General features: G+C 38.6%; 1 protein-coding gene across 8 annotated transcripts in view; it reads right to left on the reverse strand.

Annotated features, from left to right (window-relative positions):
* Positions 1-8,478: 8,478 nt before the first annotated feature.
* Positions 8,479-26,217, reverse strand: part of MFSD8 (major facilitator superfamily domain containing 8) — a 45,997-nt gene continuing 28,258 nt past the window's right edge. For 6 of the 8 annotated variants that reach the window (XM_058436744.1, XM_058436743.1, XM_058436742.1 and 3 more), the window contains 5 exons: positions 22,801-22,909; positions 19,963-20,097; positions 9,734-9,837; positions 9,398-9,645; positions 8,479-8,711 (listed from right to left, as the gene is read on the reverse strand). In XM_058436744.1, the coding sequence (XP_058292727.1) occupies positions 8,505-8,711; positions 9,398-9,645; positions 9,734-9,837; positions 19,963-20,097; positions 22,801-22,909 (803 nt within the window). In that variant the 3' untranslated portion in view covers positions 8,479-8,504. Of the gene's footprint in view, positions 8,712-9,397; positions 9,646-9,733; positions 9,838-13,777; positions 14,699-19,962; positions 20,098-22,800; positions 22,910-26,217 lie in introns of those variants that run through there. The other 2 variants (XM_032147014.2, XM_058436745.1) reach the window with 2 other exon arrangements.

The raw sequence follows: 26,217 nt of genomic DNA on the forward strand, positions 1-26,217 counted from the left end.
TGTAGCCTTGTGGTAAAATTTGAACTCAGGTAGCGTGATGCCTCCAGTTTTGTTCTTCTTGACCAGGATTGTCTTGGCTATATGGGCTCCTTTTTGGTTCCATATAAAGTTTAAAGTAGTTTTTTCCAATTCTATGAAGAAAGTCAGTGGTAGCTTGTTGGGGATAGCATTGAATCCATAAGTTACTTTGGACAGTATGGCCATTTTTACAATATTGATTCTTCTTATCCATGAGCATGGAATGTTTTTCCATTTGTTTGTGTCCTCTCTTACTTCCTTGTGCAGTAGCTTATAGTTCTCCTTGAAGAGGTCCTTCACATCCCTTGTAAGTTGTATTCCTAGATATTTTATTCTCTTTGTAGTAATTGTGAATGGCAGTTCACTCATGATTTGGCTCTCTCTTTTTCTGTTACTGGTTTATAAGAATGCTTGTGATTTTTGCACATTGATTTTGTATCCTGAGACTTTGCTGAAGTTGCTTATCAGCTTAAGGAGATTTGGGGCTGAGACGATGGGGTTTTCTAAGTAGACAATCATGTCATCTGTAAACAGAGACAATTTGACTTCCTCACTTCCTATTTGAATACCCTTTATTGCTTTCTCTTTCCTGATTGCCCTGGCCAGAACTTCCAATACTATGTTGAATAGATGTGAAAGAGGGCATCCTTGTCTTGTGCTGGTTTTCAAAGGGAATGCTTCCAGTTTTTTCCCATTCAATGTGATATTGGCTGTGGGTTTGTCATAAATAGCTCTTATTATTTTGAGATACGTTCCATCAATGCCTGGTTTGTTGAGAGTTTTTAGCATGAAAGGCTGTTGAATTTTGTCGAAGGTCTTTTCTGCATCTATTGAGATAATCATGTGGTTTTTGTCGTTGGTTCTGTTTATGTGATGGATTACGTTTATTGATTTGTGTATGTTGAACCAGCCTCGCATCCCAGGGATCAAGCCAACTTGATCGTGGTGGATAAGCTTTTTGATGTGCTGCTGGATTCGGTTTGCCATTATCTTATTGAGGATTTTCGCATTGATGTTCATCAAGGATATTGGCCTAAAATTCTTTTTTTTGGCCTCATAAAATGAGTTAGGGAGGATTCCCTCTTTTTCTGTTGATCAGAATAGTTTCAGAAGGAATGGTACCAGCTCCTCTCTGTACCTCTGGTAGAATTTGGCTGTGAATCCATCTGGTCCTGGACTTTTTTTGGTTGGTAGGCTATTATTGCCTCAATTTCAGAACCTGTTATTGGTCTATTCAGAGATTCAGCTTCTTCCTGGTTTAGTCTTGGGAGGCTATATGTGTCCAGGAATTTATCCATTTCTTCTAGATTTTCTAGTTTATTTATGTAGAGGTGTTTATAGTATTCTGTAATGGTAGTTTGTATTTTTGTGGGATCAGTGGTGATATCCCCTTTATCATTTTTATTGCATCTGTTTGATTCTTCTCTCTTTATTATTAGTCTTGCTAGTGGCCTATCTATCCTGTTGATCTTTTCAAAAAACCAGCTCCTGCATTCGTTGATTTTTTTGAAGGGTTTTTTGCATCCCTGTCTCCTTCAGTTCTGCTCTGATCTTAGTTATTTCTTGTCTTCTGTTAGCTTTTGAATTTGTTTGCTCTTGTTTCTCTAGTTCTTTTAACTGTGATGTTAGGGTGTGGATTTTAGATCTCTCCTGCTTTCTTTTGTGGGCATTTAGTGCTATAAATTCCCCTCTACACACTGTTTTAAATGTGTCCCAGAGATTCTGGTACATTGTATCTTTGTTCTCATTGGTTTCAAAGAACAACTTTATGTCTGCCTTGATTTCGTTATGTACCCAGTAGTAACTCAGGAGTAGGTTGTTCAGTTTCCATGTAGTTGTGCGGTTTTGAGTGAGTTTCTTAATCCTGAGTTCTAATTTGATTGCACTGTGGTCTGAGAGACAGCTTGTGATTTCTGTTCTTTTACACTTGCTGAGGAGTGTTTTACTTCCAATTATTTGGTCAGTTTTAAAATAAGTGCGATGTAGTGCTGACAAGAATGTATATTCTGTTGATTTGGGGTGGAGAGTTCTATAGATGTCTATTAGGTCTGCTTGGTCCAGAGCTGAGTTCAAATCCTAGATATCCTTGTTCATTTTCTGTCTCATTGATCTAATATTGACAATGGGGTGTTAAAGTCTCCCATTATTATTATGTGGGAGTCTAAGTCTCTGCACATCTCTAAGAACTTGCTTTATGAATCTGGGTGCTCCTGTATTGGGTGCATATATATTTAGGATCATTAGTTCTTCTTGTTGAATTGATCCCTTTACCATTATGTAATGGCCTTGTCTCTTTTGATATTTGTTGGTTTAAAGTCTGTTTTATCAGAAACCAGATTGCAACCCCTGCTTTTTTTTGCTTTCCATTTGCTTAGTAGATCTTCCTCCATTCCTTTATTTTGAGCCTATGTGTGTCTTTGCATGTGACATGAGTCTCCTGAATACAGCACACCGATGGGTCTTGACTGTTTATCCAATTTGCCAGTCTATGTCTTTTCATTGGGGCATTTAGCCCATTTACACTTAAGGTTAATATTGTTATGTGTGAACTTGATCCTGTAATTATGATGCTAGCTGGATATTTCGCCCATTAATTGATGCAGTTTTTTCATAGCATCAATGGTCTTTATAATTTGGCATGTTTTTGCAGCCACCACGGCCGGCTAATTTTTTGTATTTTTAGTAGAGACGGGGTTTCACCATGTTAGCCAGGATGGTCTTGATCTCCTGACCTCGTGATCTGCCCGCCTTGGCCTCCCAAAGTGCTGGGATTACAGGTGTGAACCACTGTGCCCGGCCCACCCAATCAGCTTTTTAAGTCCTTCACTTAAAAGCTATTTTATTATGGAAAGATTCATACAAATATAAATGGACTAGGATGATGAGCCCCTATGTAACCATCACTCAGTTTCAATAGTTAGCATGTTGCGAATCTTGTATCACCTGTACCTCATTTTATCCTCTCCCAGCTAGATTATTTAGAAGCAAATCCTAGGCATCATATCATCTCATCCCACCACAGCCTCTTATAGCTGGGACTATAGGCACCTGCCACCATGCCTGGCTCTTTGTGTATTTTTAGTAGAGATGGGGTTTCGTCATGTTGCCCAGGTTGGGTTCTAGTCTTCTTAGTTTAAAAGAATTTAAACAAGAGACACACAGCGAAGGAGATGAAGCATAGGGTAATTTATTGGAAAGGAAAAAGAATATTTCGAAAGTTAACTGCAGAATAGACAGCACACCCTGAAAGAGAGAGGATTCTGCGCACTGGAGTACAGTGGCACGATCTCAACTCACTGCAACCTCTGCCTCCTGGGTTCAAGCGATTCTCCTGCCTCAGCCTCCTGAGCAGCTGGGACTACAGGCACATGCCATCACTCCCGGCTAATTTTTAGTAGAGACAGGGTTTCACCATGTTGGCCAGGCTCGTCTCAAACTCCTGACCTCAGGTGATCCTCCCGCCTCAGCCTCCCAAAGTGCTGGAATTACAGGTGTGAGCCACAGCTATTTTCTGGTTTTCAGAATAAAGAGTGAATGCTCTAGAAGCCTCCAAAGGTGACCAACAAGTTTCTTATTTTTAATATCATTTTGAACTCATGGATTTTCACACATTTGTTTAAATTAACAACAGATACTATTCTTCTTTATGCATTAATTACCCCATTTTTTGGCCTACTGGCCACTTTGAGCCCTCTGTCCTTTTGGCAAGATTTCAGTAGTCTTTGATAACTTCCTTGCTTTCTGGCACAATAAATGTCTCCAGCTCTCCTTGCCCCAGACCTGAAACTAGCCATGTCTACAAGATGCCCAGGATTCTTTTAAGAGAACATGTTACCGCCGGGCGTGGTGGCTCACGCTTGTAATCCCAGCACTTTGGGAGGCCGAGGCGGGCGGATCACGAGGTCAGGAGATCGAGACCATGGTGAAACCCCGTCTCTACTAAAAATACAAAAAATTAGCCAGGCATGGTGGCGGGTGCCTGTAGTCCCAGCTACTCGGAGAGGCTGAGGCAGGAGAATGGCGTGAACCCGGGAGGCGGAGCTTGCAGTGAGCCGAGATTGCGCCACTGCACTCCAGCCTGGGGGACAGAACGAGACTCCGTCTCAAAAAAAAAAAAAAAAAAAAAAGAGAACATGTTACCTTAAATACCTTCTCACTTTTTATTTTTTATTTTTTTGAGAGGGAGTCTCACTCTGTTGCCCAGGCTGGAGTGCTGTGGTGTGATCTTGGCTCACTGCAACTTCTGCCTCCCTCTGCCTCAGCCTGCAGAGTAGCTGGGATTACAGGTGCCCGCCACCACGCTGGGCTAATATTTGTATTTTTAGTAGAGTCAGGGTTTCACCATGTTGGCCAGGCTGGTCTCGAACTGCTGACCTCACGTGTTCCACCTGCCTTGACCTCCCAAAGTGCTGGGATTACCGACATGAGCCCCATGCCCAGCCACTTTTCTTAAATAAAGTCCAAAATACCTAATATGGAACAGTACTATGCTTTTAACATTGGTATATTACAAATAAACACGTTATACTTGCAGACGGTAAACTGATCCCTTCAGAGCTTGGAGGTGATTGACAGGGCCTGCACTGGCTAAAGAAGATGAGTACAAATGGTTTCTTCCATTTCCACAATGGGGCATATAATATTTCCTATGAGTGCAATGATGTGGAAACAGCTGGGAGGGGTAGTGGGGATATATTTTTTGTCAGCAAACCTTTCTTTGGTGGAATCTCGTTTTCATCCAGTTATGTCTGTTTAGACCACGTAATTGGGACGAGCTCCATAGGGTTCTTCCCCTCCTCCCTCCCACACTGCATTTCCAGAATGGATGCGTGATCTATGTATGGGTTAGTAGAGGAGTCTATCCTCATGTGGTCAATTCAGGGATGCGTACATGAGCTAAACTTGGCTACTTCATGTTTTTTCTGGTACTACTACCCAAGCCATTTTTCTCTAGAATTGTGAGCTATAAGGATGTTGTGTGCCTAGGGCTGCCAGTGGTCCTCTTCCTACAACACGGACAGCATCTGAAAATAAAGTCAAGCAGAAACATGTAGAACCCAAAGAAAAGAGTCCTGATGACATTTGAACTCTAGCTCCAACCATGCCTAAATAGAACTCTTAAACTCTTAGTTGCACAAGAAGTCTTAATACTTGGGGCCTACAAGGCCTTGCATTGACCCTTTATAGACTCAGCTAAAATTAGGCTTCTTCTCAACCACTATACTCCACCCACCTTGGACCTATTTTTAGTTCTGTGAAAGCTCCAAGATCTTCCCACCTCCAGGGCTTTGTACACACTGCCTTCTGCCTGAAAAGTACCTGTCCCACTCTTCACCAATCCAAATTGTTCTCTTCCACCAGGTCTTAGCTAATCATTTCTTCTGTAGAAACATGCCTGACTCTCCTGTTCAGGTCAGGTTCCCTATTAATCATATTCACCCTCATAGCTCCCTATGCTTCTCTCTCATCACCCTTCCCTCAATCATAATCTTCTGCGAAATCATCTTGTGAATATCTGACTTTCTTGCTGGTACATAAGCCTCATGAAGGTCGGAGCTCTGTGTGTTTTGTTTACTGCACAATCCCCTAAATAACATTGTAATTGGCACACAGTGGGTACCCCCTTAAATATGTACTGAAAGACAACTGAATAAAGTTTTAAAGCTTAAGGTACATATGCAAAATAACCTTGTTTATTAGAAAATGAACATTCACAATGTAAAGTAGAAATTAAATTACAAACAAGTCTTCAATAGTCAAAAATGGTGCCCAGAATTTCTTCTCGAAGTTAATCTATTCTTAAACGATGCAGATAAGTAGTTTATCCTTGTCAAAACAAAAAATTATCAGATTTTACTTTATGTAAGAGATACTTTTATATGAACCAGAAGAGTTTATTTTTAAATGTAAAGCTGAACAAGATAGAATGGAGATACTTTGTGAAGTTATAAATCCCTTCAAAATATGAAAATCATCCTTTCAAGTTTAAATGTTTTCAAAAACATATTTTCTCTTCTTAAATATGTACTACTCTTAACAATATATCATACCTTAAAATCTCCTGTTGTCATTTTCTTTTTATATGCAACTTGGCCTACTCAAGAAGACATGAACGGAGTGATTTTTTTTCCTCAAACTTTTCCTCCTTGCTCTTTTCCCAATCCCATGTTTCTTCCTTTCACCTTCTTTTGTGCCAAGATGAGCAAGGTATAATCCTCCAAAGAAAATGCTCCAAAGAAAATGCTCTCAATAAAAAGGAAAGAGTTATTTATGCAAGGTTAAGTTTATCTAAATTTTAATCAATATTATAAACCTTTGAAAACTGGGAAACTTTTCTCTGTTATATTCTTGCTGGAAACAGGCTATTATGCTAAGACAAAAGCTCCAGTCAGTGGGCTTATGTTGCCCAAATATTTCTGCTAACAGGAGTCACTGGTATAGTTAAGTTAACCTACAATTAGTAATGAATTGAAACTGCAACTTTCTGGGCTATTTTCCTCACTATGAAAAATAAAGTGGTTAAGACTGTGGACTTTAAGGATAGACTGTTACTTAGACAAGTAACTTTTCTGTGCATCCATTCTTTCATCTGTAAAATGGGAATCATAATAGTATTTTCACTCCATAAGACTGCTGTAAGAATTAAATTATATGTTACACATTACCTGGAATGTGGAAAGCACTCCACAAATTTTGCTCTTATCATTTTCATCATTACCATTATTCTTGTTATTTTTGTCATGCACACTATGCAAACCAAGGGTAGAGTTTATTCTTTAAGATTAGAAGTGGCCCAAAAAATGTAAGACAGAGAAAGCAGCTGCAGAATAACAGGTAAGAGGGATCCCAGACTTGACCAAATAGCCAGAAACCTGGTTACGGTTCTGAGAAATCTATGGAAGCAGTCTTGCTATGGGTGGCAGAGGAGAGTGAAAAGTCTTCAGAATTTAATCGTAGAATAATTCTATCAAATTAAGCCCTTTATTAGAGCTGAAAAAATTGAGTTTAAGAGCACAGCAAGTTTAGCATAAAGTGCAGATTATACAGTTTTAAATTTTTATTTTTATTTTATTTTTTGTAGAGACAGGGTCTCACTTTGTTTCCCAGGCTGGTCTTGAATTCCTGGCCTCAAGCAATCCTCCTGCCTTGGCCTTCCGAAGTGCTGGGATTACAGGTGTGAGACACCGCGCCCAACCTATAAAGTGCAGATTATATAGTGTTTATTCTCAGATTTGAAAATATTTCTAACTTAAAGTAGAAAACATTTGGAAAAGTGTTTAGGAATATTTTTGCATTTTCTGTAACAGTGCTTATCAATATACATAGTTATCTACTAGTTCCTTTTATCAGCATTCAACTTACGTAGAGGTAGAAGTTAAACATACAGTGTTATTTAGCCAACTTCAAGTAAACTCAGTAAATTGTTAGATTAGAGCCATTTTGCCTCAAATACTTATTAGCCTGACTAGGTTGGGGCTGTCAGGGATCATCCAAATTAAAAATCCAACTAAAATTCTGCAGCTCTAAACAGCTATGCAGACATAGATTGAAAACTGTTGTGTTCCTCCCCGCCACTACTGAGAGATGGGAAAAATTAAAGTAAATTAATTAATGTTTTACTAATTAAAGTAAATGTTTTTCTCCAGTTTAAGGGGGTTGAAAAATAGCAATAATTTTAAGAAACCATTTACTGTTTTGTATATATATATATACAATAACACATATCTGGATTATGTTTCTAATGTGAATTATTGGCATTTGAAAGAAAGTAGGTATCCCTATTAGGCTAATAGGCAGTGAAGTATCTTGATCTCTTAATCCTCTGTAATGCTCAAGTATTAGCATTATTCATACTCATTTATTAATGCAGGGGTTACTTAGTGAAACCCTGAACTAAAATAAGGCAGAGGTACAGTATTAGAAGAAAGACTCATAGAAGGCAGGGTAGGATGTTAGGCATGCTAAATGGAAAATATAAGTGTTATAATTTTTATTTCATAAGGGAACTTGATAATAGAAAATGCATTTTTTTATAAATAAAAAGTAGGTGTCTGAATAACAATACCTCTACTTGGGTTTTTAAAATTCTATAATTTTATTCTGCTATGGCTAATTCTTACAGAATCCTCTTTCTGGTTCCACTGTATATTATTTTAATGACACTTCTGCAGTTGTTGTATTAAGAATACAACTTCACATTTATTCATCATTGTCCATTCACTCATTAGTTCATGCAACCACAAAAAGGTATTATAAGAATAATATTTCATTTCTGAGATAAGGAAATTATGATCAAGTATGTTTTTATATAACCTACTATTCACAATGACATGTAGAATTCTGTTATTCAACTTATGTTCTTGTTCTTCAAAATCTGCAATATCTGTAGTCTGATTCTTGGAGACTGGCTCACCGCAATTGTCTAGCAGAGCTTTAGACCAGGAAGTGTCACACAACAAGTATTTTCCATCACAGTCTTAGCTAGTTTATTCCTCAATCCTCCCATATCTTACAGAAAGAGCAATGAGTCTTTTGTAAACCACTCCCAGGAGGGTGATGGTGAGCACTATTATTCCACACACCAGGCTGAATGCCCATCGTGGTCCCCAGTGAGCATACACTTGGCTGATGAACATAGGCCCAAGAATCCGGGCTCCACTTCCAGATGCTGTTAACCAGCCCATGTATACACCCTGTTGGGGGTGAAATGGAGGACAAGCAGATTGATATGGGGGTTTAGTTATTTAAAAGCAAATAAATGGTATTACCAAACTACAGCAAACTTACAAGAATCATTTCTGCATCTTTTACTTTTAAATTAAACATAAAATGCCAACTATAAATATAGCATTTGATATTAAGTCAGATTAAGAAAAATAAAAGGAGTGTAAAGGGAAAAACTTAATGTCTGCCAAAGCCCTGGGAATAATAAAATTGATTAAAATACCTTTTAAAGCTAACATTTATTTTGTACCTGCTACATGCCAGTCATTGAGGTAGGTGCTTTACATACATCATTTGTAATGTTCACAAGTTTCGATGACAGGTGTTATGCCCGTTTAACAAAGGTAGAAGCTGAAACTCAGAAAGTTTAAGTAACTTGTTCAAGAGGTTTGAAGCCATATTTGGCTGACTCCACTGCGCCACTTTACACTCTACCACAATGCCACTCCTACAACTTCTGTATCCAAAACTATAACCCACATAACCTACCCAAGAATGAACTTTATAGAAGTTGTGGGATTTTTAAAAATTTTGAATGCTGAATATGATAAAAATCCCTCAAATCAGTCTGTGTAAAAATAGAGAATGGCAGCAAAAAATGTGAGTGTTTACAAGTATATTTTCTATAATTGCAATGTCAGGGTACCTGGCTTACCTGAGGTTTTGGTCCTAGAATTTTTGAATATAGAGTATACGACATAAGATTGCAGACTGGATAGCCTAATCCAATTAGCACAACTGATGTAAGGAACTGGGCCAGATGAATCACCGGGGTGTAGAGGCACCAGGCTTGTTCAATCGAGCAACCAGTTGGTCTTTCATTGTCATCTTCCATTGGAGACTTCCAAAGACCAATAATAATTTCCCCAAATGTGATATTAGGGATTGAATTATTGTGCAAATCTGTAAAAACAAAACCATTGCAGTGCATTACTTGTTGATTTTAGATAAATAACAGAGGTTAACATTATAGAATTATGTATGGCTATACCTTCCCACTGTATTTTGGGAAATTGATTTCCCCAAGGTAACAAGATAAAGAAGCCAACCCATACAACGATGAGTCCTCCCAGTAGAATAGCACGCTCGCCAATCCTGTTAAAGAACAGAAACTCTGTAATTTTAAAATGAAACATTATAACACAGCTTCATTACTTTCATAATTTTAAAAACTAAAAATAATATCTTGTACTTTTAGTGATATATCCATTAAAAAGAATGCTAAATATAATTTTCCACTAAAAATAACCAGGACTCCTCTGAAAAATGGCTGACTTAAGGTCTGGGACACAAAAAGCAGATGAGCTCAGATCTTTCACAGCAAAAAGCACAGAAGTTATCAGTGACTACTAGGTCATGAGTCTTTTTGACTCAGCCAATTTGAAGAAGCTGGCCAAAAATGTGACAATGTGAGTACCAAACCAGAATAATAATGGCAATGGATTGAAACACACAAAAAGTATTATCATCTGTGGCCTGGTATAGTGGCTCACGCCTATAACCCCAGTACTTTGGGAGGCCAAAGCGGGAGGACTGCTTGATGCCAGAAGTTCAAAACCAGCCTGGGCAACATAGCAAGACCCCATCTCTACACAAAATTTTAAAAATTAGCCGGGAGTGGTATTTGGTGCCTGTAGTTCTAGCTACTTAGGAGGTGGAGGCAGGAAGATTACTTGAGCGCAGGAGGTCAAGGCTGCAGTGAGCTGTGATGGCACCACTGCACTCCAGACTGGGTGACAGAGCAAGACCCTGTCTCCAAAAAAAAAAGTGTTATAATCTATGAATTCATAGTATATTAAAATAAAGTACTCTATGGTCAGTTTTTGAGGATGTTAGGGAAACAAGAGAAAATAATCAAGCCTTTATCCTGCCTTTCCTATACAACTGTAGCTCAGGTTAACCAAATAGTTGGTGAGGGAAAGATTCTCTTTATGGTAAGTATTCTAGCAAATAAAGGAATGATAGAATTAAAATACCAGAATTTTGCAATGATTCATTAATGAATTAATGGATTTTTTTTTTTTTTTTTTTTTTTTTTTGAGACGGAGTCTCGCTCTTTCACTCAGGCTGGAGTGCAGTGGCGCGATCTCGGCTCACTGCAGGCTCCGCCCCCCGGGGTTCACGCCATTCTCCTGCCTCAGCCTCCTGCGTAGCTGGGACTACAGGCGCCCACCACCACGCCCGGCTAATTTTTTGTATTTTTAGTAGAGACGGGGTTTACCGTGTTTGCCAGGATGGTCTCGATCTTCTGACCTCGTGATCCGCCCGCCTCGGCCTCCCAAAGTGCTGGGATTACAGGCGTGAGCCACCGTGCCCGGCCTGAATTAATGGATTTATGGAATAATCAACAGCTACTTACATGTTAAGAGATAAACAAAACACTGTATTTCTTCTGATATAAGCACATATCCCCATCTATAAAGTATTCTTGCCAAAAAATTGAACCCAAATTTCATCAAGCTTCTAGATGCAAGTACTAGTTTTTAAGAAATACAGCAATCATGTCATCTGCAAACAGAGACAATTTGACTTCCTCATTTCCTAATTGAATACCCTTTATTTCTTTCTCTTGCCTGATTGCCCTGGCCAGAACTTCCAATACTATGTTGAATAGGAGAGGTGAGAGAGGGCATCCTCGTCTTGTGCCAGTTTTCAAAGGGAATGCTTCCAGTTTTTGCCCATTCAGTGTGATACTGGCTGTGGGTTTGTCATAAATAGCTCTTATTATTTTGAGATACATTCCATCAATATCAGTTTATTGAGTGTTGTTAGCATGAAGGAGTGTTGAATTTTATCAAAGGCCTTTTCTGCATCTATTGAGATAATCATGTGGTTTTTGTCATTGGTTCTGTTTATGAGATGGATTACATTTATTGATTCGTGTATGTTGAACCAGCCTTGCATCCCAGGGATGAAGCAGATTTGATTGTGGTGGATAAGCTTTTTGATGTGCTGCTGAATTCAGTTTGCCAGTATTTTATTTTTTTACTTTTATTTATTTTTATTTTATTATTATTATTATTATTTTTTGAGACGGAGTCTCGCTCTGTCGCCCAGGCTGGTATGCAGTGGCATGAACTTGGCTCACTGCAAACACCGCCTCCCGGGTTCATGCCATTCTCCTGCCTCAGCCTCCCGAGTAGCTAGGACTATAGGTGCCTGCCACCACACCTGGCTAATTTTTTTGAATTTTTAGTAGAGATGGGGTTTCACTGTGTTAGCCAGGATGGTCTCCATCTCCTGACCTCGTGATCCACCCACTTCAGCCTCCCAAAGTGCTGGGATTACAGGCGTGAGCCACCGAACCTGGCCTGGGTTTGCCAGTATTTTATTGAGGATTTTCGTGTCGATGTTCATCAGGGATATTGGCCTTAAATTTTCTTTTTTATTGTGTCTCTGCCAGGTTTTGATATCAGGATGATGCTGGCCTCATAAAATGAGTTAGGGAGGAGTCCCTCTTCTTCTATTGTTTGGCATAGTTTCAGAAGGAATGGAGTTTCAGAAGGAATGGAAACTTTGTACCTCTGGTAGAATTCAGCTGTGAATCCATCTGGTCCTGGGCTTTTTTTGGTTGGTAGGCTATTAATTACTGCCTCAATCTCAGAACTTATTATTGGTCAATTCAGGGATTCAACTTCTTCCTGGTTTAGTCTTGGGAGGGTGTATGTGTCCAGGAATTTATCCATGTCTTCTAGATTTTCTATTTTATTTGTGTAGAGGTGTTTATAGTATTAGAGAATACTATGCTATTCTCTGATGGTAGTTTGTATTTCTGTGGGACCAGTGGTGCCCAAAATCTCCTTAAGCTGACAAGCAACTTCAGCAAAGTCTCAGGATAAAAAATCAATGTGCAAAAATCACAAGCATTCCTATACACCAATAACAGACAAACAGAGAGCCAAATCAAGAGTGAACTGCCATTCACAATTGCTACAAAGAGAATAAAATATCTAGGAATACAACTTACAAGGGATGTGAAGGACCTCTTCAAAGAGAACTACAAACCACTGCTCAAGGACATAAGAGAGGACACAAACAAATGGAAAAACATTCCATGCTCATGGACAGGAAGAATCAATATTGTGAAAATGGCCATACTGTCCAAAGTAACTTATGGATTCAATGCTATCCCCATCAAGCTACCATTGACTTTCTTCACAGAATTAGAAAAAAACTACTTTAAATTTCATATGGAAACAAAACAGAGCCCATAAAGCCAAGACAATCCTAAGCAAAAAGAACAAAGCTGGAGACATCACAATACCTGACTTCAAACTACACTACAAGGCTACAGTAACCAAAACAGCATGGTTCTTGTACCAAAACAGATTTATAGACCAATGGAACAGAATAGAGGCCTCAGAAATAACGCCACATATCTACAACCATCTGATCTTTGACAAACCTGACAAAAACAAGCAATAGGGAAAGGATTCCCTATTTAATAAATGGTGTTGGGAAAACTGGCTAGTCATAGGCAGAAAACTGAAACTGGGCCCCTTCTTTATACTTTATACAAAAATTAACTCAAGATAGATCAAAGACTTAAACATAAGACCTAAAACTATAAAAACCCTAGAAGAAAACCTAGGCAATACCATTCAGGGCATAGGCATGGGCAAAGACTTCATGACTAAAACACCAAAAGCAATGGCAACAAAAACCAAAATTGATAAATGGGATCTAATTAAACTAAAGGGCTTCTTCACAGCAAAATAAACTATCATCAGAGTGAACAAGCAACCTACAGAATGGGAGAAAATTTTTGCAATCTATCCATCTGACAAAGGGCTAATATCCAGAATCTACAAGGAACTTAAACAAATTTACAAGAAAAAAACCACCCCATCAAAAAGTGGGCAAAGGACATGAACAGACGCTTCTCAAAAGAAGACATTTATGCAGCCAACAAACATATGAAAAAAAGCTCATCATCACTGGTCATTAGAGAAATGCATATCAAAATCACAATAAGATACCATCTCACACCAGTTAGAATGGCAATCATTAAAAAGTCAGGAAACAACAGGTGCTGGAGAGGATGTGGAGAAATAGGAACACCTTTACACTGTTGGTGGGAGTGTAAATTAGTTCAACCATTGTGGAAGACAGTGTGGTGATTCCTCAAGGATCTAGAACCAGAAATACCATTTGACCCAGCAATCCCATTACTGGGTATATACCCAAAGGATTATAAATCATTCTACTATAAAGACACATGCACATGTACGTTTATTGCAGCGCTATTCACAATAGTAAAGACTTGGAACCAACCCAAATGCCCATCAATGACAGACTGGATAAAGAAAATGTAGCACATATACACCACGGAAAACTATGCAGCCATAAAAAAGGGATGAGTTCATGTCTTTTGCAGGAACATAGATGAAGCTGGAAACCATCATTCTCAGCAAACTAACACAGGAACAGAAAAACAAACGCCACATGTTCTCACTCAGAAGTGGGAGTTGAACAATGAGAATACATGGACACAGGGAGGGGAACATCACACACAGGGGCCCATTGGGGGGTGGGGGGCTAGGGGAGGGATAGCATTAGGAGAAATACCTAATGTGGTTGATGGGTGCAGCAAACCACCATGGTACATTTATACCTATGTAACAAACCTGCACATTCTGCACATGTATTCCAGAACTCAAAGTATAATAAAGGCTGGGTGTGGTGGCTCACACCTGTAATCCCAGTACTTTGGGAGGCCATGGAGGACGGATCATCTGAGGTCAGGAGATAGAGACCATCCAGGCCAACATGGTGAAACCTTGTCTCTACTAAAAATACAAAAATTAGCTGGGTGGGGTGGCACACACCTGTAATCCCAGCTACTCGGACTCGGGAAGCTGAGGCAGGAGAATGGCTTGAACCCGGGAGGTGGAGGTTGTGGTGAGCCAAGATCGCGCCATTGCACTCCCGCCTGGGCAACAAGACGAAACTCCATCTCAAAAAAAAAAAAGTATAATAAAAAAAAGAAAAATATAGCAGTAAGGAAAATGTCTTCAAAACACCAGTGATGCAATCACTAAGATCCAAAATGTGGGAAACTATAGTGCAAAAATCCTGGTTTCTTCAATTTGTAAGAGGAAAAGAGAGAAAAAAACAGAGATGGAGAAGAAACTTATTGATTAAAAGAGACTTAAGAAACTTAAGAGCCTGAGTCTAGTGAACATACTGAAAAACAAATACAACAAAGCCAAAAAACACTTGAAACAGTGGAGAAAATTTGAATGCCATCTGAATATGTGATGATATTAATAAATCATTTTTCTGGATGAGATAATATCATTAACTTTAGAGACACATACTGAAATATTTATGGAAGATATGAAATGATGCCTAGGATCAGCTTCAAAATAATCCAGGTACAGGGGAAAGAGAGTGTGGAATAGCTAGAGGTAGAGATGGAACAGGATTGTCTAAGTGCTTATAATTGTTGAAGCTGGGTGATGGATATTGGAGATTCAGTACATGATGCTCTCTAGACTTCGGTATATGTTGGAAATTCTGCATAACAGTAAAACATAAAAACAAACCCAAAGTCTTCCAAAATACACGCATAAAAACCAAACAACCAAACAACCAACAAAAACCCAATGACTTCCATCGCCCTCAGAATACCAACAGGCTTCACATCTTTCTAACCTAATTTATCATTTGCCTTTTCTCTCACTCTGCTCTTGTCAAACCAGCCTTTCTGCTTGTTCCTTAAACACACAAAGCTCAGCCTTCCCGGGGAAGAGAGTTCCAGGCCATTGCATGGCTCTTTGCTGACTTCACTAAGGTCTCAGCTTAAATGTAACTTCCTCATATATACCTTCCGTGAGCAGTGTATCAAATACAACATTTCCCCACTTCCCAGCCCTGCCCTTGTCACTCCTTATTCTCTTCTCTTCTATTCTTCTTTGTAGTACTTACCACTATCTGACTTCTCACATTTGTGTTTATTCGCTTTCCCCCTACTGGAATACACGTGCTTTGAGGGGATGGTATTGGACATTCTATAAGAATGTGTATCGGCAGCGTTGCTCTACTTCTGTAGCAAGATGTAATGTACTTCCTATTAACTTTGAATAAAAATATATGTCTATCTTATATCTTGATCCCTCTACTTGGCTCCATAAGGACAAGAATTCTCATAGTACCCCCATAGCACTGAACCTGATACACTGACTTAACATTTGTTGATTAATTTTAGAACCTTATTAAAGTACATACAGTCTCTGACTTATGAGTGTCCAACTTAGAATTGTTCAGCTTTACAACAGTAGGAAAGTGATACTCATTCAGTAGAAACCGCACTTCAAATTTTGAATTTTGGTATTTTTCCAGACTAGTGGTCTGTGGTATGATACTGTTTCATGATGCTGGACAGCAGCAGAGAGCCACAGCTCCTAATCAGCCACATGATCACAAAGGTAAACATCCAATACTATAATCTACAGTATACTGTATTTGGCAAATTACATGAGATATCCAACACTTTATTATAAAATACGCTTTGTGTTAGATAATTTAGCCTAACTGAAAACTAATGTGAGTGTTGGAGCGTGTTTAAAGCAGGCTAAGCTAAGCTACAATGCTCCGTAGGTTAGGTGTATTAAATGTTTTTTTTGTTTCGTTTTGTTTTTCGCTTTTTTTGAGATGGAATTTCACTCTTGTCATCCAGGCTGGAATGCAGTGGCTCACTGCAACCTCCACCTCCTGGGTTCAAGCGATTCTTGTGCCTCCACCTATGGAGCAGCTGTGATTACAGGCACTGGCCACCAGACCCAGCTAATTTTTGTATATTTAGTTACAACGGGGTTTCACCACGTTGGCCGGGCTGGTCTCGAACTTCTGACCTCAGGTGATCTGCCCGCCTCGGCCTCCCAAGGTGCTGGGATTGCAGGCGTGAGCCACTGCACCCAGCCTGTATTTTCGACTTAGTGCTATTTTCAACTTATGATGATCAGTTTATCAGGATGTAGCCCCATTGCAAGTTAAAGAGTATCTGTATTTGAGGAATACTTAAATAGAACTGTCTAAATTCATCAACTAATGTTCCACCATAGACTATATGACTGAACTTAATTTTACACAAGCATTTCCCTGAAAATATGTTCCTTACAGTTACACTTTTACAAAATGATTCTTTTTTCAAGAGATGGGTCTTACTCTGTCACCCAGACTGGAGTGTAGTGGTACAATCACAGCTCACTGCAGCCTCAAACTCCTGGGCTCCAGCAATCCTCCCGCCTCAACCTCCCAAGTAGCTGGGACTACAGGCGTGCTCCATCACACCCAGCTAATTGTGTGTATGTGTGTGTGTGTGTGTGTGTGTCTGTGAAGAAATAGGGATCTCATTATATCATAGTGAGATAAGATCTCACTATGTTGCCCAGGCTGGTCTCAAACTAACTCCTGGGCTGAAATGATCCTCCCATCTTAGCCTCCTAAATTGCTGGGGTTGCAGATGTGAGCCACTATACCTTGCCAAAATTATTCTTTTATTTATTTGTATTTATTTATTTATTTTGAGATGAAGTCTCACTCTGTCGCCCAGGCTGGAGGGCAGTGGTGTGATCTCGGTTCACTGCTGCAACCTCCACCTCCCGGGTTGAAGCAATTCTCTTGCCTCCTGAGTAGCTGGGACTACAGGCACATGCCACCACACCCTCTATTTTTAGTAGAAAAATTTTTGTATTTTAGTAGAAACATGCCACCACACCCTGTATTTTTAGTAGAAAAATTTTTGTATTTTTAGTAGAAATGGGGTTTCACCATGTTGGCCAGACTGGTCTCGAACTCCTGACCCCAAATGATCCAGCTGCCTTGGCCTCCCAAAATGCTGGGATTACAGGCATGAGCCACTGCACCAGGCCCTCAAAATGATTCTTTTAAACAGTGAATAGACATTCTCAAAAGAAGACATATAAAAGGCCACTAGGTATATAAAAAATGTTCGACATCACTAATCATCAGAGAAATGCAAATTGAAACCACAATTAGGTATTCTCTCAATCCAATTAAAATGGCTTTAATCAAAAAGAGGGAATAATGGATGCTGGCGAGGATGTGGAGAAAGGGGAACCCTTGTATACTGTGGGTGGGAATGTAAATTAGTAAAACCACTATGGAAAACAGTACAGAAGTTCCTCAAAAAAACTTAAAATGGAATTGCCATATGAACCAGCAATCCCATTACTAGGTATGTATCTAAAAGAAATGAAATCAATATATCAAAGACACATCTGCACTCCCATGTTCATTTCAACACTACTCACAATAGTCAAAATATGAAACTAACCTAAGTGCCCATCAATGGGCAAATGGATAAATGTGGTATATATATACAAGGGAATATTATTCAGCCATTAAAACCATGAAATCCTATCATTTGGGGTAACATAGATGGAATTCATGGTCATTATGTTAAGTGAAATAAGCCAAGCACAGAAAGACAAATTATCACATGTTCTCACTCATGTGGGAGCTAAAAAAGCGAGTCTCAGGTCGGCAGTGGTGGTTCACACCTGTAATCCTAGCACTTTGGGAGGCCGAGGCGGGCGGATCATGAGGTCAGGAGATTGAGACCATCCTGGCTAACATGGTGAAACCCGTCTCTACTAAAAATAAAAAATAAAAATTTAGCCAGGTGTGATGGCATGTGCCTGTAGTCCCAGCTACTTGGGAGGCTGAGGCAGCAGAATCGCTGGAACCCAGGAGGTGGAGGTTGCAGTGAGCTGAGATCGCGCCACTGCACTCCAGCCTGGGCAACAGAGCGAGACTCCGTCACAAAAAAATAAAAAAAATGAATCTTACGAAGGTAGAGAGTAGATTGGTGAGCCTAGGAAACACAGCAAGATCTTGTCTCTACAAAAAGTTAAAAAAAAAAAAATTAGCCAGGCATTATGGCACACGCCTGTAGTCCTAACTGCTCAGGAGGCTGAGACAGGAGTATTGCTTCGGCCCAGGAGTTTGAGGCTGCCAGGAGCTATGATCACTCCACTCCACTCCATCCTGGGCAACAGAGTGAGACACCATCTTTTACAAAAAGAAAAAAAAAACAGAAGAAAAGAAAGAAAGAAAAGAGACTAGATTGGTAGTTACCAGAGGCTAGGAATAATAGCGGGAAGGAGGCAATAAACAATAGTTGATTAATGGGTACAAATACACAGTTAGAAGAAATAAGACCTAGTTTTCAATAGCTCAGTAGGGTGACTATAGTTAACAATAATTTAGTGTACATGTCAAAAGCTAGAAAAGAGTAATTCAAATGTTCCTAGCATAAAGAAAAGGTAAATATTTAAAGTGATGGTATCCCATTTATCTTGCTAGAAAAGAGTAATTCAAATGTTCCTAGCATAAAGAAAAGGTAAATATTTAAAGTGATGGTATCCCAATTATCTTGATTTGATCTTTATACATTATATGAATGTATCAAATTATCACACATACCCCGAACATATGTACATCTATCATGTATCAATTAAAAAACACTTATGCTGGGCGCAGTGGCTCATGCCTGTAATCCCAACACTCTGGGAGACTGAGGCTGGAGGATTGCTTGAGCCCAGGAATGAGACTAGCCTGGGCAACACAGTGAGATATTATCTCTACAAAAAATAAAAATAAAAGAAATTAGCCAGGTGTGGTGGTCATGCCTGTAGTCCAGCTATTCAGGAGGCTGAGATGAGAGGATCACTTGAGCCTATTAGGCTGCACTGAGCCATGATTGCACCACCGCATTCCAGTATGGGTAACAAAACGAGACCTTATCTCAAAAAAAAAAAAAGTGTTGTGTGGTCTGGGAAATGACACAAATTTTATTTGCCATGATGATGATATAGAATATATATACTGTGGATAGAAGTTCTAGAATAAGTTTGGTAATCTTAACCAAGATTTTCCAAACTTAACCACTGAATCTTTTTTGTTGCACAATATATATTACAATACAGTAGAACAATGGTTTATGAAATATACTTTCAGGAAAACATAGTAGACAAAAGATAAATAAGAGTCAATTATATACTTTGTGAGAAATTTTGTTTTACCAAAGAAATGCTGTAGGGTATAGAAATATTACAATCTCTTAATAAATTGTAAATTTGTGTGCAAAAAAAAGCTTTAAATTATTTTCCTGGTACATCCATTTGCATTGTTAGCTCTGTTTTTTGTTTTATTTTTTAAAAATACACATAAAACCAAAAACACTTAACTTACTTTTTGGAAAGTAACTTAACTCCTAAGAAAATAACAACTGCTTCAACCCCAAGAGCAGCAAGTATTATGCCATTATATAACACAGCTTGTTCTTGAGTCCACGCATACATATCCATTGTTAATGGAGTAATGATGCTAAGAAAAAAAAAATTATTTTATTTAAATCACAGTAACTGTTATACTTAAAGTGAAGTGTAAGTTTTAATAATGACAGCTACACATTCAAGAATGTGCATGCCTTTTAGCAATGACAACCGACCTAAGCAAAAGTTTGAACACATTTTAAGCATTTGTTGTTACACACCTAAGTTACTAAGTCTGCTTACTCATATTTTACTTCCTAATGTTTAATTACATAACTAATATAGCCATATTACAGAAAGTCTGAAACAAAGGAAAAGGAAGCAAACCACACCAATCACAATGCCTATCATTCTAACATTACTAAATAATCACGGTTATATTTTTAATTAAATTGGTCTCTTTCAATGCAATAATGTTATATTAAGTTATCAGAATATACTGGATTTTTGAATGTATATATTTTTCTCTTTACCTCTCAATGTCTCTTCCTTTACACGACTATATCCTTCCTTGCCAAGTTTCTCTCCCTACATTTGATCTCTTTCTATTAACTGACTACAAAATGCAATTTATATTTATTGTTTATTATTTTTGAGACGCCAAAGTCTCACTCTGTCACCTGGGCTGGCGTGCAGTGGCACGATCTCGGCTCACTGCAACCTCCATCTCCTGGGTTCAAGCAATTCTCCTGCCTCGGTTTACTGAGTAGCTGGGACTACAGGCACCCACCACCATACCTAGCTAATTTTTGTATTTTTAGTACAGACAGGGTTTCACCACATGGCCAGGCTGGTCTTGAACTCCTGACCTCAAGTGATCCACCTGCCTCAGCCTCCCAAAGTGCTGCGATTACAAGCGTGAGCCATCGCACCCAGTCTGAAATTTATTTAACATTGTTTAATTGGTATGTTACTGTTTAATGGGTATGGAGCTTCTGTTTAGGATGATGAAAACATTCTGGAAATAGCCAGTGGTCATGGTTGCACAACATTGTGAATGCACTTAATGCTACTGAACTGCATACCTTAAAAATAGCTAACATGATAGTGCCAGGCGCGGTTGCTCATGTCTGTAATCCCAGCACTTTGGGAGGCCAAGGTGAGCAGATCACTTGAGCCCAGGAGTTCGAGATCAGCCTGGGCAACATGGGGAAATCCTGTCTCTACAAAAAATACAAACAAATTAGCTGAGCATGGTGGCGCATGCCTGTGGTCCCAGCTACTTAGGGGGCTGAGGCTGGAAGGTCACCTGAGCCCAGGAGGTCAAGGCTGCAGTGAGCCGTGATTGCACCACTGCACTCCAGCCTGGGTGACAGAGTGAGACTCTGTCTCAAAACAAAACAAAAAAAGTTAACACGATAAATTTTATGTTATGTATATTTTCCCACAATAAAAAATTGCCTCTAAAATATCAGGTGTGCTGGAACTTTCATATATCTCAATAATTTTGAAAATAAAAACACCAAGCAAACCTACAAGTACTAACATAAAAATGACACAATGTATTAACAAGTAAATAAACCAAGTTGTCAAATGATAATATCACATAATCTACATAAGTTTAATAGATACATGCATATACATACACTCTTATACATACACAGGAAAAATGTTTGAAAAAATACAAACTAAAGGCCGGGCGCGGTGGCTCACGCTTGTAATCCCAGCACTTTGGGAGGCCGAGGCGGGTGGATCACGAGGTCAGGCAATCGAGAGCACGGTGAAACCCCGTCTCTACTAAAAATACAAAAAAAAAATTAGCCGGGCGTGTGGCAGGCGCCTGTAGTCCCAGCTACTCAGGAGGCTGAGGCAGGAGAACGGCGTGAACCCGGGAGGCAGAGCTTGCAGTGAGCCGAGATTGCACCACTGCACTCCAGCCTGGGCGACAGAGCGAGACTCCGTCTCAAAAAAAGAAAAAAAAGAAAAAATACAAACTAAAGTATTAGCAGTGGTTACTTTCACAGAAAGGAGTGGATATAGAAACACAGTTGTAATATTTGGGATTTGAATGTACTATTTTTATAATTTCATGGAAAGTTATTTTAAAAATAAAAAGAGCCATACGATAAAGGTCAATAAAGCCTGCACAAGGCAGAGATTTTGTAATATACTAGGTTTTTCTTCAAGGTCAGGTATTAAATTGAGTTAAAATTACCAGACTGAATCATATATATATATATATATATGTGTGTGTGTGTGTGTGTGTGTGTGTATATATATGTGTATATATATGTGTATATATATGTGTATATATGTGTGTATATATATGTGTGTATATATGTGTGTATATATATGTGTGTATATATGTGTATATATGTGTATATATGTGTATATATATGTGTATATATATGTATATATATGTGTATATATATGTGTATATATATGTGTATATATATATGTATATATATATACACACACACACATATATGTAGGAAATTACAGAGCTTAAGGATAATTAAATCATGACACTACAATTTTATAACTGTATTTATCATAAAACTCAGATGAAAGAGGGAAAGAGTAGTGAAACAGATTCTTTTATAAGAAAATAAGATAAGGTAGTAAGATTATGGACAAATAATTAACTACATTCAAGTTAAAAGGAACAAAATGTATATACATTTTTTTACATCATGGTAAGAAAAATTTGCCTTACATAAGATTTTCAATAACATCTATAGGCCTAATTAACACTGCATTAAGAAATAAAGGTTAAAACATAATCTGATTTAGATGAAGATGGAATAAAACTTACGTTTCAAAAAGGGCAAAGATAAATAGAGCCACAAAAAACAGAACATTGATGGCTACAACAGCAACTTGGTCAATATTTCCTTGGGGAATCTGAGCTTCATCTGTACTTGCTATAGGGAAATAGGAGAAAAATTACATTACCTATACATCTAATTTTTCTTATGACATTAAAGTAATGTAGAAATTACATTGTAGCAAAATTTATAAATAAACATTTAAAAAATTTTTTAGGCTTCAAAGTAGTTTAATAATAAGAGAATTTATTTATATTTTTTCAGACAGGGTATCACTCTGTCATCCAGACTAGACTGCAGTGTCATGATCACAGCTCACTGCAGCCTTGACTTCCCCAGGCTCAGGTGATCCTCCTACCTCAGCCTCCCAAGAAGCTGGGACTACAGGCATGTACTACCATACCCAGCTAATTTTTATATTTTTTGTAGAGATGAGGTTTCACCATGCTACCCAGTCTGGGCTCGAACTCTTGAGCTCAACCAGTCCGTCCGCCTTGGCCTCCCAAAGTGTTGGGATTACAAGTGTGAGCCACTGTGCATGGCCAACAATAAGATAATTTATATGACAGAAATAATTTTTAAATGGCATTTAAAAGCAAGGTGAATTTTCTTCCCCAGAGATATACTTCAATACTGTTATCTTAAGAAATACTCAGATGTATTTTGTACTTGGTATATCTCAATCCAAAAACAGGAATGTAATTTATAGAACTCTGTAACATAGTGATCTCATACTAAATATATTTGCTTTAAATTTCAACTGCAGATTTTTTCCACCTTACTTAAATCTTAGACTTACAAGAATTTCATGAAGAACTCCAGTGGTTTATTAAATCAGTTCCCAGTTCTATGATTTACTTCAATGGATATATATTTTGAATTTCAGTGTTACATGAAATTAGTATTCATGGCCAGAAGCATTGGCTCATACCTGTAATCCCAGCACTATGGGAGGCCAATGCAGGTGGATCATCTGAGGTCAGAAGTTTGAGACCAGCCTGGCCAACATGGCAAAACCCCATCTCTACTAAAAATACAAAAAAAAAATTAGCCGGGCGTGGTGCTGCACGCCTGTAATCTCAGCCACTTGAGAGGCTGAGGCACGAGAATTGCTTGAACCAGGAGACTGAGGTTACAGTGAGCCAAGATTGAGCCACCGCACTCCAGCCTGGGTGACACAGACTCTGTCTCAAAAAATAAATAAATAAATAAATAAATAACAAGAAATTAGTATTCATAAAGATCCTTATGTTATCATTACCATTTTAAAAAACCCTATCACTTATATTTCTGCAAAGAAACAATCAGGATTTGACGGTGGTTTTACAAATAAGGAGGACAAAGTAAGTGTACTGACTTCGCATCTTGAACAATGCCTTAAGCTTAATACACATTAAGCTATTCTTGATGTAACTGAGAATCATGCAGACGTATTAATCTACTCATACATATTCATCACACTGTTTTGTAATTTATCCACTTATTCAGAATAAAATAGTTTTTTTACATAAATAAATACCAAAATAAGCCAGGTATTTTTTTTTTTTGGCAGGGGGGGAAGGAGTCTTGCTCTGTTGCCAGGCTGGAGTGCAGAGACCCGATGTCTGCTCAATGCAACCCCCAACTCCCAGGTTCAAGCGATTCTCCTGTCTCAGTCTCCTGAGTAGCTGGGACTACAGCTATTTTTGTATTTTTAGTAGAGACAGGGTTTCACCATGTTGGCCAGGATAGTCTCAATCTCTTGACCTCGTGATCCACCCACCTCGGCCTCCCAAAGTGCTGGGATTACAGGCGTGAGCCACCACGCCCAGCCTAAGCCAGGTATTAATACATAAAATATTACGAAGATATGTTTATTTATGCTATCTTAAATTGTGTGTAGTGTCAGTTGTTGTTGGTGGGGGGGGCTTTCCTAAGATGCAGTAAGTTTCTATGATTTTTTTCATAATAATGCCTGCTTTTCTATCTCAGGATTCTTGAGGAGTTCCTCCTCCAACAATAAGTAGATCTGGAAATAGTCTGCTATACTTAAAGGGAATTAGGCACCTTGGACGCTCAACATAGCCTTATGACCTTCCTTTGTAATCACACAAAGAGAACTGGCCACCTTTGTCCAGAACCTTTGCCAGGGGTAGGCCCTGATGGTTGTGGCTCTTGTACTATTTTGGATAGACCTCTCTGATTCTTAATCACCACCTAGAAGTCAGTCTTTACTCCTTCAAGTCAATATCAATATTGCCCCAAGTCAGACTGGAGTTTGCTTCACAATATGTGGTTAGTTTCCTATAGCCTCTACTCGGTGCTGGCTTCAGTGGAGTATCTCAGAAATGTCGAATCCTAGACTATGGGGATTGACTAGATATCCTAATTATAAATTTTTTAAAAGACTACATTAGTATATGGATTCAAATTCTATGCAATTAGAAATTATAATCCTGTCTCATAATAACCTCTTTAAATTTGAATATCTTTAAATTAAAACAATTATGCAAGTTTTTACCAGACATATTTTATGCAAACATTTATTGAAATTTAAAAATTTTATTTTATAAAAACTATTTTGAAGTAACTAGAAATCTCATAAAAGAAAACACTACATCTCCTCTAAACTCATTCCCATTTGCACTTTAGAACAGTGCTGCCCAATAAAACTGTGACATGACGGAAATGTTCTTTATCTGTGCTAATACAGTGGCCACTAGCCACATATACCCATTATTGAGCACTTGAAATGTGGCTAGTATGACAGAAAATAATTTCTTAAATTTACTTTATTTAAATCGCCACATGTGGCTAACGGCTACTATACTGGGCAGCATAGCTCTCAATCTTTGCTGCACAAAGTGTGATTTGTACACCAGAAGCATCACATCACATGGTAGTTTGTTATAAATGCAGATGCTCAGCATCTCACTAGGGTTGCCAGATTTAGTAAATATACAGGAGATCCAGTTAAATTTAAATTTCAGATAAACAATAAGTGTTAATATAAATATGTTTGGTGCCATATTTGACAGTGAAGTATAAGAACGTTCCATGAAGTATTTGGATTGTATTTATACTTTTTTTTTTTTTTTTTTTGGAGACAGAGCCTCACTCTGCCGCCCAGGCTGGAGTACATGGTGTGATACCGGCTCACTGCAACTTCTGCCTCCCAGGTTCAAGCGATTCTCCTGCCTCAGCCTCCGGAGTAGCTAGGATTACAGGCGCCTGCCACCACACCCAGCTAATATTTATATTTTTAGTAGAGACAGGGTTTCAGCATGTTGGCCAGGCTGGTCTTGAACTCCTGACCTCAGGTGATCCACCTGCTTTGGCCTCCCAAAGTGCTGGGATTACAGGCATGAGCCACTGCGCCTGGCTGGATTGTATTAATACTAAAAGTTATTTGTTTCCAGGTGCAG

This window comes from Hylobates moloch, unplaced genomic scaffold, assembly GCF_009828535.3.
Source record: "Hylobates moloch isolate HMO894 unplaced genomic scaffold, HMol_V3 SCAFFOLD_3, whole genome shotgun sequence".
In the NCBI taxonomy this organism is placed as follows: Eukaryota; Metazoa; Chordata; class Mammalia; order Primates; family Hylobatidae; genus Hylobates; species Hylobates moloch.